The sequence below is a fragment of the Aulonocara sp. 'chitande type north' Nkhata Bay genome, linkage group LG6 (assembly GCF_057382095.1).
Source record: "Aulonocara sp. 'chitande type north' Nkhata Bay isolate Kocher_YH1m ecotype deep benthic linkage group LG6, A_spYH_male_GT1.1, whole genome shotgun sequence".
In the NCBI taxonomy this organism is placed as follows: domain Eukaryota; kingdom Metazoa; phylum Chordata; class Actinopteri; order Cichliformes; family Cichlidae; genus Aulonocara; species Aulonocara sp. 'chitande type north' Nkhata Bay.
This window is the reverse complement of record NC_141349.1, coordinates 18,602,653-18,622,271: the sequence shown is the minus strand read 5'-3', so window position 1 is coordinate 18,622,271 and position 19,619 is coordinate 18,602,653. Positions and strand designations below refer to the sequence as shown.

The 19,619-nt window shown below is 40.6% G+C and overlaps 1 protein-coding gene across 2 annotated transcripts in view; it reads left to right on the top strand.

The window, feature by feature from the left end:
* The first annotated feature begins 9,479 nt into the window (after nt 1–9,479).
* The window catches only part of dclk2a (doublecortin-like kinase 2a), a 42,990-nt gene continuing 32,850 nt past the window's right edge, over nt 9,480–19,619 (top strand). Inside the window, exons 1-3 of one of the 2 annotated variants that reach the window (XM_086295390.1) lie at nt 9,480–9,971; nt 10,078–10,528; nt 14,397–14,734. In XM_086295390.1, coding sequence (XP_086151516.1) covers nt 10,123–10,528; nt 14,397–14,734 — 744 coding nt within the window. In that variant the 5' untranslated portion in view covers nt 9,480–9,971; nt 10,078–10,122. Of the gene's footprint in view, nt 10,529–14,396; nt 14,735–19,619 lie in introns of both variants that reach the window. The other variant, XM_086295391.1, reaches the window with a different exon arrangement.

Here is a 19,619-nt window from a genome sequence, read left to right as displayed (position 1 = left end):
AGTATATATGGGTGTAGTGTATACAGTTTAGAACTATTCCACTATATTTAAAGACTGGTAAAATCTCTGTACACATCAGAGTGAAAGCCTGGCTCTGACCACAAAAAGTGTTTGACAGCTGAGAAATGTATGTTTTTTTATGCTGTTTTTATAACATATTCTAACATATTCAGAATTTTTAATACTAAATTTAAATGTTTTTTATGCAAAATAAATATTTTGTATGATTGGATCTTTGTTTCAAAATCCCATCATCTGTTATGTACTTATGCACTGGTTTCTACTAATGGGTAACTAATAACAGGTGAAAGTACTATATATTCAAACCTCCTTGTACTTGTATAGTTATATGTAGTTTTCAGGTATAGTTATGCAATGGTTTTAGACTTAAAATGGTCCTTAAGGTGACTTTAAGTGTTATTTATTTGTCCAGAACAACAAAAATCTAGAGTGTCAGCTAACCCCAGTTGCAACAATCACTGAGATGTAACCACCACTGAAGCAACACTGTATTAATATTTGATCATATTCAAATGTTGATTTGTAAATGAGTAATTTTAGGCTCTAAAAGAGTTAAATGGTGGTAAGAGTAGCAACAATGTGTAATAAGCACTCACCACACGCTGAAGTGAGTGGACCTTGTAAATTATCATTATGACACTTTATTCACCAACAGCTACTACTGCCTACTGTATTGTAAGCTTTACCAGGATCCTTTTAGCCCGACGAATGTATTTAACAGCAGTCATGCTCATGATAGCGTGAACCTACAGACTGGCTCTGACATCATAGAGGTCTGTAGGAGTTTGTGACAAGATCAGATGAGAAAGGACTTATTCACCAGCGCCATGGTTGATATTCACAGTGAAAGACAACCGTCAATGCCCAACTGCTCACAATGCTAATTTCTGACACATCTCTGTGAATTTTATGCAAGATCTGTGGTGACATGCAGTGACCAGCGAAACCGCATCATAGTTCACGTTGGGTAATTGTTGCACGGAGGGTGGTAATAGCGGAGTTAATACTTGCGATGGAGTCATCTGTTTGTAACAGTTCACACACACTTATACGGTAGTTAAATGTACTATTTAAAGCTGTACGAATTATGACAGTTTTTTTCGTCATCCTGTGAAAAGCATCCGTGAGACTGGTCCTAGTTGTGTAGCATTTGAAACTGCAGACTGAAAAGATGATAAGAAACTGGGTTTTTTTTTCATAGATATCAGCATTTATGCCTTTTATTGTTGCCAAATACAAAGCTTAAGAAATTTCACAAGTGTAGACATTTCTGCCTCCGTAGCTGCTTTAACACAAACATGGGGTATAATAAAGCTGATTGGCCAGTATGACAGATCAGTGCCGGTGTTTATAGTCCTTATGTCTTTGGAATGGTCCATGCAGCTTTTCACAATAGTGAGGCCAGAGGCCCGGTGATTTCTCTGGGGAGGAGCAGGATGTCTTGGATGAGATCAGGCCGGAGCAATGCCTCGCTCTGACATGTGTCAGCCTCGATTAGTTTTGACTGTTCAATGTGATGACCCCTTCAGCTGTAATCTACCAGTACCGGCTCTGACAGATTAACAGTGCTATTAATGTCTAGATGTTTTTTGCTCCTGCTGAGGATCTATTGATCAGAGGTGTGTTTTTCTTCAGTGGGAAACACTCAATGAGAGGGGAGTGTGTCATGTTAGGTCAAGGCCAGAACATGCAGTGGCACATAGTAGCATAGCAGTGTGGGGGTTTGAAGGTGGGCTGTTTTTTTTTTTAAATAGAATATTGTGTGGGTGAATATATACAGAGAGATGAGGAATACCTTCCTTGATACTTCAGCTCAATTATTGAGATTTTACTCCTTTAAATAAAGTGATAATTTTACAAATCAGGTCCAGTTTCCCTGCAGGGACTCGACTCTTTTCCATTCTGTTTTTTCCCCTCGTGGTAGAGATTTTTTCCCCCTCCTCCAGATACTCTCCGCTCTTGCTTAGAGCCTGAAAACTCATCTCTTCTACCTCATGTTGCTCTCACCTAACTGAATCATATCCCTTTTCTCTGAAACATATTATCTTCCTTCTCTACACCCTTGCAAATAAGATCCTTCTGCAGTCTCATTTGGTATTATTTTTATTTCAATTATCATTGCTTCTGTGTAAGAAAAAGAAAAAGAAAGAAGAAGAGCCATGGGAGAAATCTACCCTGACTCAAAAATTTCTAGTTGATGGCAGGTGTATGAATATGTTGCTCATTATTCTGATGTATCCATCAAAATCGTTCTCTGTCATCTTTTATAACATGAAATATAAGAAGGATATCATTGCAATGCTGAAAAAAGAGAGGTACAATGGAAGGTGTAAGACCCCCATCTTGTGGTCAGACCTATAAACTGCTGCCATAAAGAGAAAGTCTCCAAATACCATGTACATTTCTATTATACACTTTATTAACCATACCACATAAAAAATATCTGTTCTCTGGCCCGATGAGTCTTGATTTCTGCTGCAACATTCAGATGGTGGTATTTTCACGTTGGCTTTTGGGATGCATGTTTCTTATTATATGATGTCTCTCACAGTTTTTTTTATAATTTCTTCTACTTTAATAAAATGTCATTGACGTTTCACGTTGGTAAAACATTTCACAGATCTTTATTTTAAGTTGGATTTTAAACAAAACGGCACCACAATGGTTTTGCCTTAATGTCTTGTATGACGATTGTGTCCTTCAGAATGACAATCACGGTATATCTGTAAGCGTGATTACACCTTGCAATCAAGTATCTACACTGTCTTATCAACTGCTCCTGCGCCCAGACACAGGCATCTAGCTGCTGCTCACTTACAGCAACAGCTGACCTGGCAGCAGTACTGTGTGTCTTACCTTTAACAGAATGTGAGAGAATTGGGTCATTGTGGGAAAACATGGGCCCTCAGAGTCACTGCTGCCAAATGGTGTAAAACCTGACGTGACCTGAGATAACTGAATTTGTTTTGGCTGCAAAAGAAGTGCTGGGTGCATTTCAGACAGTTACCAAAAACAGATCTGTAGCTGACCAATATTGTCCTTGTTTTCATGATGGGCTCTGTGTGTGTGTGTGAGTGTGAAAGCTGTGGTGTGGGCAAATTACCAGATAAATAAAAAGCCACTTGTCCTTTTACACCAGGAGATTAACTTGGTGAAATTACAGAAATAATTTATGACTCTCACATTTATTGTCCCCATAAAAACCTCCATGTGTCAAGGCTGAATTTTTTATTTCATGCTTGTGGCCCAAAGTGTGGACTTCGCATTAAGGTGACAGTTGTGGTTTTTACGACGCTGCTCATTAGCATGCAAATGTGGTATATGCTGCTTCATTTATTGTTCCACCACATGTCTACATTTTCAATAATATGGCAAACAATAAATGGAAATGTCTCATAGAAATGTGGATTTTGCAAGTTTTAATAGAATTTCACACTCATCCTTAACATCATCAATTTCTTTCTTTTTTCCTGTAAAATAAGACTAAACTGGCAAAACTGCTTATTGTAGCATAAGGTACGGCATGCCTGGGTATCGCTGGTAGCTGTGTTGTCACAGGCATCACCTCTTTGCAGGGTCTCCCGAGGCCCGTGGTCTTAGGTGAGGTTGAAAATAAGAACAATGTCTTGGAAAACTTATGCTAGACATGCCAATCACCTGCTACTAAAGTCAGGCATACCACAGTATGAAGGTGAGGTCATGATGCTACCACTGCATAGATGCACAGAAATGCACGGCCACTCCTTGTTTCTTAGGGAGGGATGGATACATGGAGTCCCAACCGGCCAGAGATTTTCTGGTGCTGGTCAAAGCTCTAATCCAGATTCCCACTAATCTACAACACTGATGAAAGAGCTAATCAAGCTAGCCTGGAGCTCTGCCAATTCAATGCCTTGTCACCAATTTTATTTGTGAATTTCACAAGCAGATCCTCTGGGTGCAGCGGAGAAGTAGGGTATGCCTGATTGGGTAACCTGAGACCCCTGGTTTGCCAGTGATCTCGTCCGTGACCTCGGCTTGGCTGAAGTCTAAAGTCCAATGCAAAACTGGTGCAGTTTGCAGCCAAGCGTGAGGAAACTGAAATTAGAGTCAGCACCCTCTGAATCCCTGATACTCTGCCACTGCCTTTGGTTTAGGAGGTCAGGCATAGAATTTCACATTCTTGTTCACAAGAGAGTGTCACGGGTGTGTGAGATCAGTAAGCGCTGGCAGGGATGGTCATATAGTTGAGGAGCGAAGAGGAGCTGCATGAAATCAGGATTTAATGAAACTCTGTTGGCTGTTCTCTCTTTTTTGAACATTTATATATGCTTATACATAATATACTGTATGCTGGTCACTTCAATTCACCGTGTCACTAATGTTCATTCACCAACATGATGATTACATCATGCTTAAAAGTCGTTCCGAGGTAAAACTGTTTGTATGACATATTTCCTGTGATTTTTTATGCACAATTTATTCAGTAAAAAGTCATCAAAGCAAAATACACACAATATACAAAGTTGTCATTAAATGTTCAGTGTTGAACACTAGAGGGTGACAGAGTTATTTTCTCCTTCAGCTTCACTAGACTGGAATGGAAATCCTTTAACCTTCACATGATATTTTGGGTCAGGGTTTCCTGTTTTTAACTTTTCACATCAACATTTGACCTGAATTTTAACATGTTCAGTGTGTCTAAAGTTGTGATGTATAGTCTGACCCATATGTTTCACAGATCTGCCTCTCTCTCCATTAACCTTTGGCCCCAAAACCAAAACCGTTTTTATTGGCACATCAATCTGAAATTGTGTGAGTGTTGTAGCAGCTGCAGTGTAAATAACGCACAGAGTGCGGGTGAGTTTCCACATGGCTTTGATACAGTTGCTGTCATGATGTGGGCTCCCCAGGACCTATAGCACTTAAGAAATGTCACTGTGCTGAATTCAGTGTCAGTACAGTGTTACAGCCAAAGGACCTTCATCTCTCTAAATGAATAGCTCTCAGTATGTTTATATGGCTTGTGGTTTGAACCTGAAACCAGCAGCGCTTTGTAACTGATCACACGCTTTGCTTTGCATTGTTTTGTTAAGACTGGATTGGTTTGCTAAGTGATTTTCATACAAATCCCTGTGTGAGAAATATCCCCCAAATCCCTTATAAACTTCACTGTATTAGCAGCTGGCCAGAAAGTATCGAAAGAACCGGTCAGGGGAGGATTAAGCTTTATTGTCAACCTAATTGTTATTTATATTTTAGATAAAGGGATTTTTGTCATTGAGGGATTTTATGCTTTGTCATTCTGTACAGGATTTCCCTCTGCCGGGTTGGTTCCTGCTTAACAACTTCCTCCAGAAAGGCTGCTCAAACAATGCATATCCAAAGCTGGCTTCTTATCTGAGATCTCACTAAAGTCCACGCATACTGGATGTATTTCAAGTTTTCATTCTTCGCATTCTTTTCCATCTTCATATTTGATGTGCTTTTCTGACTTCATGTGTCAAATAATTGTTGAGAAGTTGTTCATCAGCCTTAAGTTGACTTATACCAAAAGTTAGACTCATTCGTTTCTGTGGCACTGGCTTCAGGAATGAGGCTACAGTGTTTCAAAAGTGGGTTAACTGATCCCCAGCCTGTCCGTTGCAGCTCTGGTTGGCCTGGTTTTTTTGACAAGCTGCACTGACAGTGTTTCCCAGGTCTGCGCTCTGCCAGGTTATGACGCAGGTGAGTGAGAGCCTGGATGGAAACGGTGGTGAGTTTCTCAGTAACCCACCAGGTGGTGAGTAAACCTGGCATTGCCAAGCATAATCCAAGGTCACTATTTGGCAGGAATCAAAAGTCCAGCTTAGTATTTGGGACATTCTCCAACATAAACATCTATATGCCTGGCACACATATCTGTGTATTTTTTATGCATATGCGCCATATATATATATATATATATATATATATATATATATATATATATATATATATATATATATATATATATATATATATATCCATCCATCCATTCGCTTCCGCTTATCCTTTTCAGGGGGGCGCTGGAGCCTATCCCAGCTGTCATAGGCCGAGAGGCAGGGTACACCCTGGACAGGTCGCCAGTCTGTCGCAGGGCCAACACACAGGGACAGACAACCATTTGCACTCACATTCATTCCCACATTCACACCTAGTGACAATTTGGATTATCCAATTAACCTATCCCCACAAGCTGCATGTCTTTGGACAATATATATATATATATATATATATATATATTAGGGGTGCAACGATACACAAAATTCACGGTTCGGTTCGGTTCGATACTTTGGTGTCACGGTTCGATATTTTTTCGATACAAAAAAATGTTCATGCATTTTTAATTTGTCATTTATTAAAATTATAAATATATATTTTAACTCAAAAGTACAGTTTTTAAATTTAACCCTAACCCTTGTGCGTGTTTTTTATTTTGACAGCGAATGCGCACCTGCGGACCACTTATGTGCAGCCCTGGTTATTTAGCTCATCATATTACAGCCACAGAAATTCTTTTGTCCATGAAACCATAAAGCTGCACTTTCTTTTTGCCTTATAGTCTGATTTGTCATAACTTCTCCGTTTTGTGGTAAGCTTTTCTTTGGCTGTCACTTCTTCACCCCGACCTGTCTTATTTGGCTCAGCAGAACTGAAATGCTTTTACACACGCACTCACATAAGCTCAGCGATTCTCTGCACGATCAACCTCTCACATGTTTAAGCTGCGGGAGATTTCACTTGTCATGTTTGCATAGTAAGCTAACAATTAATAAGACGATGTCAGAGGAATTGGTGCACAAATTATCATCACTCACAGATCAGTGCTGTCGCTCTCTATACACAGTTCGCACGATTGCAAAGTGAAAGCAAAAAAACAAGCGCAAATTCAATATGTCACATATTGACAGTGGCTCACCGATGCCAATGACATAATTACCCAGCTACATTTCTGAAAGAATGCAAAAACATTGACATATATTTTTCCTACAATAGCCCGACGGGCAGGGAAGAGAAAGATTTTGGTAGCCCGACTGAAAAAATCGCTAGCTCCGGGACGTCGGGCTAGCGATATTGCGAGCCCTGTATCTGATTGAGGAATCACTCATCTTTGGAAAAGAGAGTTTATTACAGAGAAATGGCTCTTTCCAAAATAAAAGCTATAATATCCGCTTCTTCTGGGCTATATTCTCAGCAGCATAAGGAGAATCATGTGCTAACAGCTGTCTAAATAACTCGGCTAAAGTTAGTAGCATGCTTGCTTTTTTTTTGTCTGCTTCCACTTGTCTTTGCACTAGGATGATGTCGGCGTAAATGTGCAGTCGTATTCGTTGTGTTCCCACTAGTGCTTTCAGGTTAATCTCGTTGAAATGACCTTAACGCCACAACACGGCAAATCTCCGTTAACGAGCTACCGCCGATCGCTCCGTGCATGGGGCTAGACAGCCAACACGTTAACGAGCTAACTGCGCTAACACACTAGTTCACACCAATGTAATTGAGCATTGCATGGCACATCCAACATACTGTTTTACTTTAGTCCATGACTCGCTTACCTTCAGGGTCATACGTCACATGAAAACCAAAATAATTCCAAACGCCAGATCTGAATGAGGTTCAATTTGCCTGTTGCAAGGAGAGCTTAACTTCTGTCTCGCTAGCTTGCCCTGCGCTCTTCCTTCTGACTATGCTGTCTGTGTTGAGCACTCAGTGGATCTGCGCTCGACAGTGCAGCCTAGGCGGAGTAGTCGAACACAGATTCACTGAGCGCTCAACACAGACAGCATCGTCAGAAGGAAAATTGATAAAATAAATTACAAATGTTGTATTGTTCGATACATATGCGTACCGAACCGAAAGCACTGTATCGAACGGTTCAATATCGATATGAATATCGTTGCACCCCTAATATATATATATATATATATATATATTGTTTGTTTGTTTTTTGTTTTTTGTTTTTTTCCCTAAAGCAACATGACACATGTTTGAGTTGACTCATTTAGCAAATCTTCCTCTGTGAAACAGCTGCATTCAATCCACAAACTTCTCTTTGATATCCTCTTTTTTACATTCTGTAAATGTTAAAATGGCCAAATTCAACAAATGTTTGAATAAGAAGAATTCATTTTACATCATAGGGCTTTTCTCTGCTGTGGTTGGTAGAAGTTTCTAGTCTAAAGTAGACTTAGAAGACTTTATTAGTCACACATTTGTCATACCAGGTTAGATCACCCTTTGCCCTCAGAACTGCCTTAATCCTTTTTAATGTAGATTCACCAAGGTGCTGGAAACATTCTTGTGCCAAGAAAACAGGGGTAGGGTTAGCGCCCCCCACCCCCACCCCAAAAAAACCAAAAAAACAAAACAAGGTAGGATAGATCCATGTGCTTATGTTACTCACACCAAATTCTAACCCTACCATCCAAATGTCACAAAAAGAAATAGACACTCATCGTATCACATTTTTCAAATCTTTGAATCTTTGAATGTTTTTTTTTGTTTTGTTTTTTTATGTAGAGAATAATCTCACAACTTACAGAAACACCATTACAATACTAATGCCACACACAAAGTAGCTAAAGCAGGGCTGGGTGGAATCAGTGCTATTGTGCATTAACCAACAAGCTAAGTTTAGTGCCAAAAAGTGATTTGTGATATTTCTGTGTGTGTGTGTTTTTTTTTTTTTCGTGTATTTTATCTGCTTCTACTGGTCAACAGGATTTAAGAAGGGATTATATATACATTTATAATGAAGAAATTACCAGTTTTGCATTATTGCAGCTACTTTATAACCAATCCAGTCCTTTTTGGTCACTTAAAATATCTTTACAGAAGTATAATATTATGTTTCTTGCTATTTCTGCTCATGGCCAGATCTATCTTGAAAAAGACTTTTTTTTTATACCAGATAAAAAAGCTGTGTAAAAGTCACTTTACAAAAAACAAACAAACAAACAAACAAACAAAAAACAACTGGTAGGAGCATCTACCTTGTGATAGTAATGTTCTTTGTGGCTCAATATCATATAATTCATGAAAGATCACTTTTTGGCACAACCGTATGCCATAACGACACAGCTCATGAGCGCTCCCTGTAAATGGTTTAATCGCTGTTATGTATCTAAGATAAAGCTTAGAAACCCCAAGTTTCTTCTTGAAAAAGAAAGAAAGAAAGAAATTATATTATATTATATTATATTATGCTATTGATTTCAGCCTTTAATAAAGTGTGTCAAACACATAATGAGCGAGAATGAGCAAATGTTAATTAATGGTATCATCTGATATATATGCTGCAATTTAAATACACAAGGTTGATATATGTCTTTGGGGTTAATTGTAAATTAAAGGTAATATATAAAATACATAACTGGCGATATGTTTTTGGTAGCTGTGCTGTACTGATCTCAGGCCAGCTAAGAATGTACTTTCTCGCTCTCCGGGGGAGGGCGTGTATCATTCTTACGGTTCCTCAGTCTGAGGTCATCTGGCCGGAATGTAAAACCTCAACTTCATTGTTCGGGTCTTGAATGCATGAACGGAACAATAGACAGCATTAGGACCCGGAGATGCGGAAGGCGTCCTCCTCCTCCGTCTCATTATCCATTGATTTGACAGCCTGCGCCGACGACCAGTTAGAGGAAAGGATGCGAGGAGGAGGCGGCTTCAGTGCGGCGTGCCGAACTTTTCTAACATTTCGTGGCTGTTTGTGAGATAACAGAGATCCACTGCGATGTCTGTCAAGCACAGCTGCCGGTTTTTTGACACATTTTCAACCGGATATCTCATCTCGAGCTGACGTCTGGATTATTACTCCTGCTGTGTTTTGTTGACGGTTGATGAATCAGTTTAACGGATCGATCTGATAAGATTCAGCGGACTGAGAGGTCACATCCTGACTTTCTCTTTTTTCCCCTCTCATTTTGAAACTGTTGGTGCTGCTTAAGGTAGGCATAGCAGGCTTAAAGTGGAGACTGGAGACGCACACGTGTAGGCTGCCTTCTTCATTTGGCTCATCGATCCCTCATCTCTTTCTCTCTCTCTGTATAAAAGTTGGTTTCCTGTTTGGAGCAGCGTTCAGATAAAGTGAGAGACGACATGTCGCTAAGCAGAAGTATTGAGTTTGAACACTTTGAGGAACGAGACAAGCCTCACCGGCCACCGAGGACCAATTCGGGCTCCGGGTCTCAATGTGGTTCTAGAGGTAACGGGCTGGTGCCAAGCCCCGCGCACAGTGCGCATTGTAGTTTCTACCGCACACGCACTCTCCAGTCCCTCACCTCCGAGAAAAAGGCCAGGAAGGTGCGCTTTTATCGCAATGGTGACAAGTATTTCAAAGGTTTGGTGTACGCCGTGTCTAACGACCGATTCAGATCCCTGGATGCCCTGCTCATGGAGCTCACACGGTCCCTGTCAGACAACGTCAACCTTCCGCAAGGAGTCCGGACGTTGTACACGCTGGATGGGGGCAGGAAGATCACCAGCCTGGATGAGTTAGTAGAGGGTAAGATCGATGATGGATGAAGCCTTCAACAATCACTTTGCGTGACCGCAAATGATGACAGGAGCTCAGTACTTGAGATTAGATCAACGGTGGCCTAATGTGCATCGACTCAGACATGCTGTTTATCGTTTAAAAGCTACATTTTTTTTTTGCCTTGAATATTGATTAACTTGCCTGAAAACTTACAAAGCAAATTATATTTAGAGAGTTAGCTCCTTGCCCTGCTTTTACAACATAATTGGGAAAGTTCTGACTCTGTTCCAAATATCTGCTGCACTTAAACCCATTGGATGCAGTGCAGCGATATAGATTATCGCTGTATATGCACTGACGTAACCGCCCTAACATGTTTGACCCAGTGCCATACATGCACTCAAGCATACAGACCCCTCCTCAGTAATGCTCTGTTCTGCAAAATGTGCATCGCTGCCCACTGATCTCAGCTGGACTCAAGCTCCCAGCTAACGCCTACTTTATTTGTGAGCTTTTGTGGGTGTGAAAGTGCCCTGTGTTTCACTAAATACACCCCTGCCTGGAAATGAATGAATGGATAAGTGAGTAAGTGAGTGAACGTATGTATTTTGTTGGCTTCACTGGCATTTAAAATCTTTTGCAGTTGATTGAGCTCAGCCTTGGGGCTTGTAGGATAAAATTGCCCTCCCCCATCCCCTGTCTGTCCATTTTTTTCATAAGATAAACGTGAATACTACTACAAAAAGTGGTAACAACTGTTCCTGTAATCCTTCTATATGGAGAACTGTACTCATCTTGTCAAAGAGCCCCTAGACAAATTTGGTCACTCACTGCAGAAACGAATAGAATATACTCTCCTACCTACTCCTTCTTCCCTGTGCTGTTTACTCTGCAGGGAGAGTGGCCTCTCAGTAATAAGTTAATCTTCATGTTCACTGTCTGCACTGTGACCTGACTGCAGTCCTCTATTACTGCTCCTCACACTCACTTAGGATCCACTGACCTCTTACTGAAGTTATTAATCCTATTTTCATCTCACATCTTCCTAAATTTCAGTCTGCGCTGCACTCATTTGCTTTACTCTGTCCCTCCAGAGACTGGGGAAGATTTAGGCCAGTGCCTGATCTAAATTCTGTAGCAACAGTAGTTTAACAAACTGCACCAAGGTTGTTTTGGTGCACTGACTTCACCCCTCAGTGCTACTTCAGTAGCTCACATAACCAGTGATTTTATTTCAATGGGCAGTTCATCCAAAATGACTGTTCTGGTGGTGTATGCAGAAGAATTTTGGTATTAGGACAAGTGTTTTGAATGTACGAGTGCCCACATAGTGGGGAAAATAAAGCAGGTCCTTTTGTGTTGTTTTTGCTGTAGTCAACCTTGTTATTACGGTTAAATAACCCCAAAATGAATACTTAAAGAATACTTCGTTCCATTTGGCCTCCATTGATTTGATTGTATTGCTTTTCTGTCTTTTTTTTTTTCTAATCTCACCAAATAGGGCCTATTATTCCAATAGGAACAAATATTCCATTTATGATTTGGTTTGAAGAGACAGGCCCTTTAAGGTGGGAATTTCAGGATATGATAATGCCCTGGGTCAATGGTAAGCATGTTTGTTGACTGCTTAATTTCTCCTTGAGCTGCTCAGATTGCAGGTGGGCCATATTGTCGATTTTTACACACCCATCTAATGGACAAAGAGAGCAAACATTACTGCACAGCTCAGCAGTCTGCATCCATTGATTGAGGCTTGCTGGGGCTCTTTTGTGTGAAAACCCAATCAGGCGCCATTCACATGTGCACCTCGTATGACTAGATGGGATTACAGAGCCAACCAGTCGACTCGAACTGCTGTGCTTGTGGAAAACAACCGCTATAGCCAATCCTGAAATGGGTTTAGAAGGAGCTTTGCAGGTTACAGTGGGTCTCCGTAGCATGCTGACAAAGGGAATTCTAGTCGGGGCAATAACAAGTTTGGGCACCAGAGGGTCTTTATTTGAACCTCATGGGGAAATTAAACCTTTTAATGGTCGGTGTTCAAATTGGCTTGTGATACTAAAGCATTTGAGCCTTAGGGAAAATATTTTGTATTTTACAGCAGAGAGAAATGGCTGAAAGAGTTTTAAATCATGACTTAGAAACAGTTCTTTACTGATAATACACACCTCTCATGACAGACGTGTGCTACATGTTTCTGTAAAATGTGACAATATGAACCCTTTAGGATGATAGAAACAATGTAAATGTAAAATGTAAAAACTCAAATTGACAGTTGAAATTCAAGTGTGAAGTAAAGGCCACAGTCTGATAAGGTTAAAGAAAGTTGATCTTTCTTTGTAACATTGTGAGTATAAATCGGAGAACCATGACCTCATACTTTTTGCAGTTATTATATCACTTTATTTCTTTGTGACAGCAACTCTGTTATCACAGTAATAACAGTGGCTGTTTATTGACGTCATGCTGGACTGGTGACCGCTGTGTCACCTCGTAAAAGTTGCTGGGCTGGTTAAACAGTCCGTCAGGCCTGTCCTCATCTGTTGTTCACACGAGGACAGCAGCCAGCGGCGGGTGGCTGGGGCTCCGATCACATCCCCGTGGGACGTCGGGGAATAGACCTGTCACCGCGCACCGTCTGAGGGCATGTCAGCGTTCTGTCATTTCCCTGCAGATGAACGGCAGCCTGGGTTATATATTTTGTTTCGGTGCTCAACCACAGCTCAGTCCCCTCCAGCTGTGGCCTAGCCTTTTAATTAGCCTTTGGTTAATTGCAGGCTTAATAAAACCTGGTATCCTGGGACGCGGTGTCTCAGTTGGCCTTTTTACGCTGAAGTTCAATTTGCTTGTTCTGACACAAATCCAGTAACCAAAATGTCAGTGTTGGGATTGATTTCTTATCAGCAGATGAACTGGTGAGAAAAATATGCTGAACATATCCTACAAATAAAAGTTTTCCTTTAAGTTTTGAACAAATACGTTTTTGTGGTATGTAAAGGATTACTCTTCCTGCTACTTAACTGGGATTCCCTGGACAGAGCCAGCCACTGTGGTTCTTATATTCATACACAGATGCAGCCATGAGTAATAATCTATTTCTCGGTTTCTTAGTATGTACATGCTGATTCCTAGTAACCCTGTAATTATCTAGTTTCCTAGAACAAGATTTCTTTCAAATAAAGCCGAATATCTCTCGTGAAGTTGAGCATGCAGTAAGTTGCTTCTGAGAGAGGCTTTGGTACTTGCAGACACTATTTGTCACTTTCCAGCTCTTACTCATATTTGGAACAGACCGGCAGCAGGGAAGCACAAATCCAGCACTTTCAAAACAATCTCCAGACATTCTTGATGTGGTTTTTGTTCACCCACCAAGCTCCCGTACTTATCACGACTTTCTTGTTAAGGAGAAACAGTTGCGTGCTGGGTGTTTAAACTGGAATGCTGGCTGATAAAGCAAAACGCTTTGCTTTGGAGGAAGGCCAATAAAGCAGCCCTGCAGCTGGAAGGGAGAGAGAAGAACAGCGTCACACTGTCAGTTCCTTGTTATTCACCATATGGGAGCAGTGTTTAGTAAGGCATGCTATGGTCGATGTTGTGCAACGTATGTGTCCTTTAGTGTGCAATTAATAGCAAAATAACCTCAGCCATTCTCTTTGGTAAATGTACACACAGATGTTTTTTTCCTTAAAGGTATGTGTTGATCCTAGCAAGAGCTTGCCACAGTTTCCTTATAATCCCAGAGTGATGCAGTAATGTTAATGTCAGGGTAATGATGAGGCCATCTCACCTGTTGCAGGACTTCCTCCCACTGATGACTTGAGTTCTTTACGTGGCTATTTGAGCTTTATGCGCCAGTGTTTAGCTTCTCTTTACAGCACCTCATTTCTTCCTGCAGGAGAGAGTTACGTGTGCGCCTCCAATGAACCCTTCCGACGTGTCGACTACACCAAGAACGTGAACCCCAACTGGTCAGTGGGCAGCAAGACCAGCACATCGCGCTCCCTCCCGTCTCTCTTCCCGCTGAAGAGTGAGCTGCAGAGGGAATCTAAGGACTTCATCAAACCCAAGTTAGTCACAGTCATCCGCAGCGGCGTCAAGCCCCGCAAGGCCGTTCGGATACTGCTCAATAAGAAAACTGCACACTCCTTCGAGCAGGTGCTCACCGACATCACAGACGCTATCAAGTTGGACTCTGGCGCAGTGAGGAGACTGTACACACTGGAAGGCAAGCAGGTAGGTCTGATGAATATCTATTTAACTTGCGCTACATCATGTTAAACTGCCTTTAACTGTGTGGACACCAGCTCCAGTAATTACTACACAAACTATGACCTGTTCTTGTTTTAGTTTGTGTGGTGATTTTATTTGCTACAGTTGCATAACTTAACAGCCAGAGCTAGTTAAACATATTGTTTTCAATGAGATGAAACTGGCTAATGTGCTTACGGGAACCAGATGGAGCAAAGCTGAGCTTATCTCTAAAAACCGCCGCGATTTATAGGTTTCAGCTGTGTCAGCAGTCCAGATAATTAAAGTCAGTTTAATCACCCATGCATAATTCTACGCCCATATATTATTTCAACAAAGCAGTAATGGATACACTTTGGCTTTAAGGCCTTGTGCCATATCCATCAGTATGGTATCCCCACCTTGTGCTCTGGTTGTACCACATGAGACTATTTATGCTATAATGCTATCCATCTGGGGCACATGTTGAAATTCTGGTGTTCAGACATGAGGTGAGCTACAACACATGGTGGCCCCCGTGTAAAATATTTACGCTGACATCTCATCTGACCATGAACAAACTGTCATTCTCACAGAAAATATAAAAAGTACTAAATATAAAAAGTATTTGCAAGTTAACGGGGTAAGATAACGAGGTAACAAATGAGGCAATGCTAGGCAGAGGAGTATGATAAGAGTATTACACAGTGAATTTACCAATAATGAGAATATTGCACAGAGTTTCTGATCATTTGAAATATTGTACATGGCTGTGATTATTACACAGATTATTCATTGTTGTTATGATGCTGGACAAGAAGTTGTTCCCGAGTCTGTTCTTGTGATGTTTGTATTTTGTGATGCATGTTGGAAGAGTTCGTGTGAAATGTGCTCAGAGAACTAAGTCAAAGTATGTTTGTCACATGTAAGATGTTACATACATTTATAGAACACTCATCTTGTTGCATGATTCAGTGGATTTCAGGGTTGAAGTTAAGACAGAGAACCAGTCTTTGTACCTGACAATTTTCAGAGGAATGTGTTTGCTTGTAGTCTTTGTTAAGCCAGTTGACACTGACCTATGAAGCGCTATGATGTTGTGTGAAGAAGGACAGTGAGTATCTTCAGCATCTGTAAAGCACAGTGGAGAGACTCCGTCATGGTTTGGGGTTGCATTTCAGCTAGGGGTGTTGGAGAAAGGTACCATCAGATTTTGATCCACCATGCAGTACCATCTGGAAAGTGTTTAATTGGCAAGAGCTTCGTTTTTTAGTATCACAATGATTCCAAACAATCTGGCCGTCCAGTAAAAGCTTACGTGGATAGAAAAACACACAATGGAACACCAACAGTCATGGATCAGCCTCCTTCAGCCTGGAGCTCAACATTAATAAAGAACTGTGGGATCGTATTGATACAGAATAAAAGGCAGCTAACATCCAAAGACGAGCTTTGAATGTCCTTCAAGAAGCCTGGAGAACTATTCCTAAAAATTAAAGGATAGCTTGCTAAAAAAGTTCAGGGTGTGTTGCAGAATAAAGGTGTTCACACCAAATATTGACTTTCAAGTTACTCACAATTGTACAAATTCTGTTTTTGCTATATATACTGTATTTCTCTTGTACTTACTGCACTTTTCCCCCATTTTCCTAGCAAAATTAAAAAAAATTAGGAGGATAAAGATTTTTGTGAAATCCTGTATTTGGCCTATACTGGAATAGATTGATGCACATTTTAATCTAACAAATAATGTATCAACTCATGGTTTCATAAAATTAGTTTACTGGAATTAAGCATTTAGAAAGTGAAACCTTAATTACTGTAACTACTGAACTGATAGAGCTCTAGGAGTTTTGCATTTTTAGTGAAGCTAAACTGCATTTTATTTATTTTTAACGATCAGCTCCACTCACACAGGGATGTTGATTACAGAATTATGTCAAAGACTACAAAAATGTCACTAAATGAATTTCTTTGGTAACAGTTTAAGTTAAATTGAGCTTTAAAAGTGTTGGTGAGTGGGGAAAAAGAAAAATTTAACTGGGACTGAAAGTGTGACAACCAAACCAGCTGATGTTTGTTTTCTGTGAGCTGATGGGAATCTTTCTGGGCTGGACAGTCTGGACAAATTGACTCATGAGAATTGTGATCCTTATCACCTTTGACAGAGCAAGCAAAGCATCCTTTCTGTTAGGCCAGCACTGCACAGAAACACTGACTCGACAAGATTATATAATAGCATCCAGAACATTGCTGTATTTATTTACATTATTTTAGACTGAAGCCTCGCCTACCAAGCGAAAGCTCCCCAGTTTGACTCAGAGAGGAGCCACGTATCCCTTTGGGGTTGCATCAGGAAGGGGCATAAAAATCTTCCAAATCAGACATGCAGAGCTCCCTGTAGCGGATGCTCTCCAACTTAAATTCAAAGTTTCCCTCTTTGACAATGAAAAGTTTTTACAGGGATTTTTTTTAAAAAAGGGAAAAAAGCTTCTTCATATTTGAAAACTACTTTAAAGAATTCGGTTAGCAGACTTCCCACCTAACACAGATTCCATATGTGTGACATAAAGCCTTGATATGTCTACTTCCATCCCTTGAGAGATTCCAAGTAGACCAGCCATGCAAACCAGCTGTTTATTCCAGGCTTTTTAAGCTCCAGATCAGGAGAAGCAGATATGGAGCTTTATGGAGCTTCATTTGTGCACTTTAGAACTCATGATCAGTGTTGAGAGCTAATGCTTTCACCAATCATTTGAAATCACAAGAGGTGGGCAGAGTGTTCAAATGATTGCTCTACCCCAAACCATGCTGATACAGTTTGCCAGAATGAGGCACTGTGTTAAAGTCCACAATGTCTGTGTAAATGTAACTTGTGGTGGAAGTGGGTGAAACTGAAATTGCCGATGTCAGTGTTGTGGGAATGGCCCGTGTGTTCAGTGGTGCTTTAAACTGAACCGTAATGTCCCAATCTATATTTATTCTAAAGGAAAACATCAAAAACAGCACCCGCAAACACTGTCTGTACCAGCAAAACCTTTACTGGGTGGACAGAGATGATGATGGCGCTGTCACAGCTTGCACAGACTATACTTACTCAAAGGTGTTTTCAAGCCTGACATTTTAGTCATGCCCACAAGTGCACTGAATATGTCATGTGGTCAAAAGTAAAAATAACAATATAATTTAGCGTTGCTCTCACTCCGAGGGGAAAAAACCAAACGACACATCAGTCGAATATATTGTTTTATCAAACTGAAGATCAGTCGCAGCCCAACATTCACGGCAGTGATTCTAATAAATCACCGATTGGCTGACTGACTAGAAAAATCTTGTTTCCCCTTTAGGTTTTTATGTTTTTCAACCATAAATAAATCATTTGTAATAGTGACTCACAACATGTACTCTGTAAGTGTTTTGAGGTTATCCATTACAGATGACACATTACACAATTTATGTTGACAAGTGTGTCGTTTAGCTTCCTTAGATATTCACCGCAGGCGTCTTAATGATCACATTGCACCAGCCTGTGGATGCAGTAGTCTTTTTATTTAGCTTCCTTTAACAGATGGTTTCTGCTCTTTGGTGGAGTATAAATCCATCCATCTGGCAAGCGCTATATATAGACGAGTTAGGTCTTTATTAAAAGTAATGTTGGTCAATTCAAAGTATTAAAACCTCCAAAGTTTGTGAGGTGCAAATATGCTATTTAGCTAATAAAATGTGGTGTTTCAGTCCCATTTATTAGTGGAAACACTGGAAATGTGTTTGTGCTGGAGCATTTGATTTCCATTGCTGTTCATTTTACTGCTGGTCTTAGTTCAGTTTTCTGACACACTGACTGTATGCAGTGAGTTGATTGCTCTAACCAGAATATTACCCAGATCATGTTGGTAATACTTGCTAGTTGGGTTTTCATAGTATTTCTCCTGGTCCTTGTGATTTCTTAGTTAACAGCTTTTCTGATGATTTTCTGATGATGCCTACATCTCTCCTGGTTTGTGTACCACACAGCCTTTAAAGATTTGAATCGTCCTTGATCTGAGACTTTACAGTGGCCATTTCTTTTACACTATCTATCTATTGAAAGCCACATATCTAAAACTTCATCAGTAGAAGCTGTATTTGATTACTCTAAAGATGCATTCCAAAATGCCCAGTCCCATAAGTGTGATGGACGGATTAAAGAGTTATATTATTTTAATGCAGTCCAATTCAAGAGCATTGTAAGATACAGGCTTCTCGTGAATCCACAGTAGAAGGGTCACGGCTCTCACACAGAAACAGAAACTGAACAGTAGAACTCCCATAAAAGTTGGATTTACTGCAGCACCGTTTTAGGTTCAGTTCAGTTTAATTCAGTTTTATTTATATAGCATCAAATCCCTCGAGGCGCTTTATATCGTAAGGGAAAAACCCTACAATAATATGCGGTTGCCTAATAAACTGGCAACTGAATGTATATTAGTAGTTCATGTGAATATCTTTCTAGTCTGAACCCCATAGCCTCTATAAAAAGCACTTCTAAGGCTCCTTCCTCAGTCACTCACACACCCATAAACACACGCAAACACTCCGAATGCCTTCCAGCAGCAGCCGACCATCTGCTCCTCCAAAATCAAATCGGGGGTACCAGCCACCCGGTCTGCAGACTCCCACCCGCTGATGGACTCACACTCGCACAGAGCCCCCGCCCTGGCCACAACTGAATGATTAGACCTACAAGCTGGAAGGAAGGGTTACAGTGCAGCTGTCAGGTGTGTTTGAGGGCGTTTGTGTTCACGGATGTTTTTTCGTGAGTAAGGGGCCTTTCACAAAATGTCTCTGTCCACTCTCCCTCCTCGAGTCAAAGCTCCTCTTCAGACTGAATGTTAATTGTAGATCATGGCTA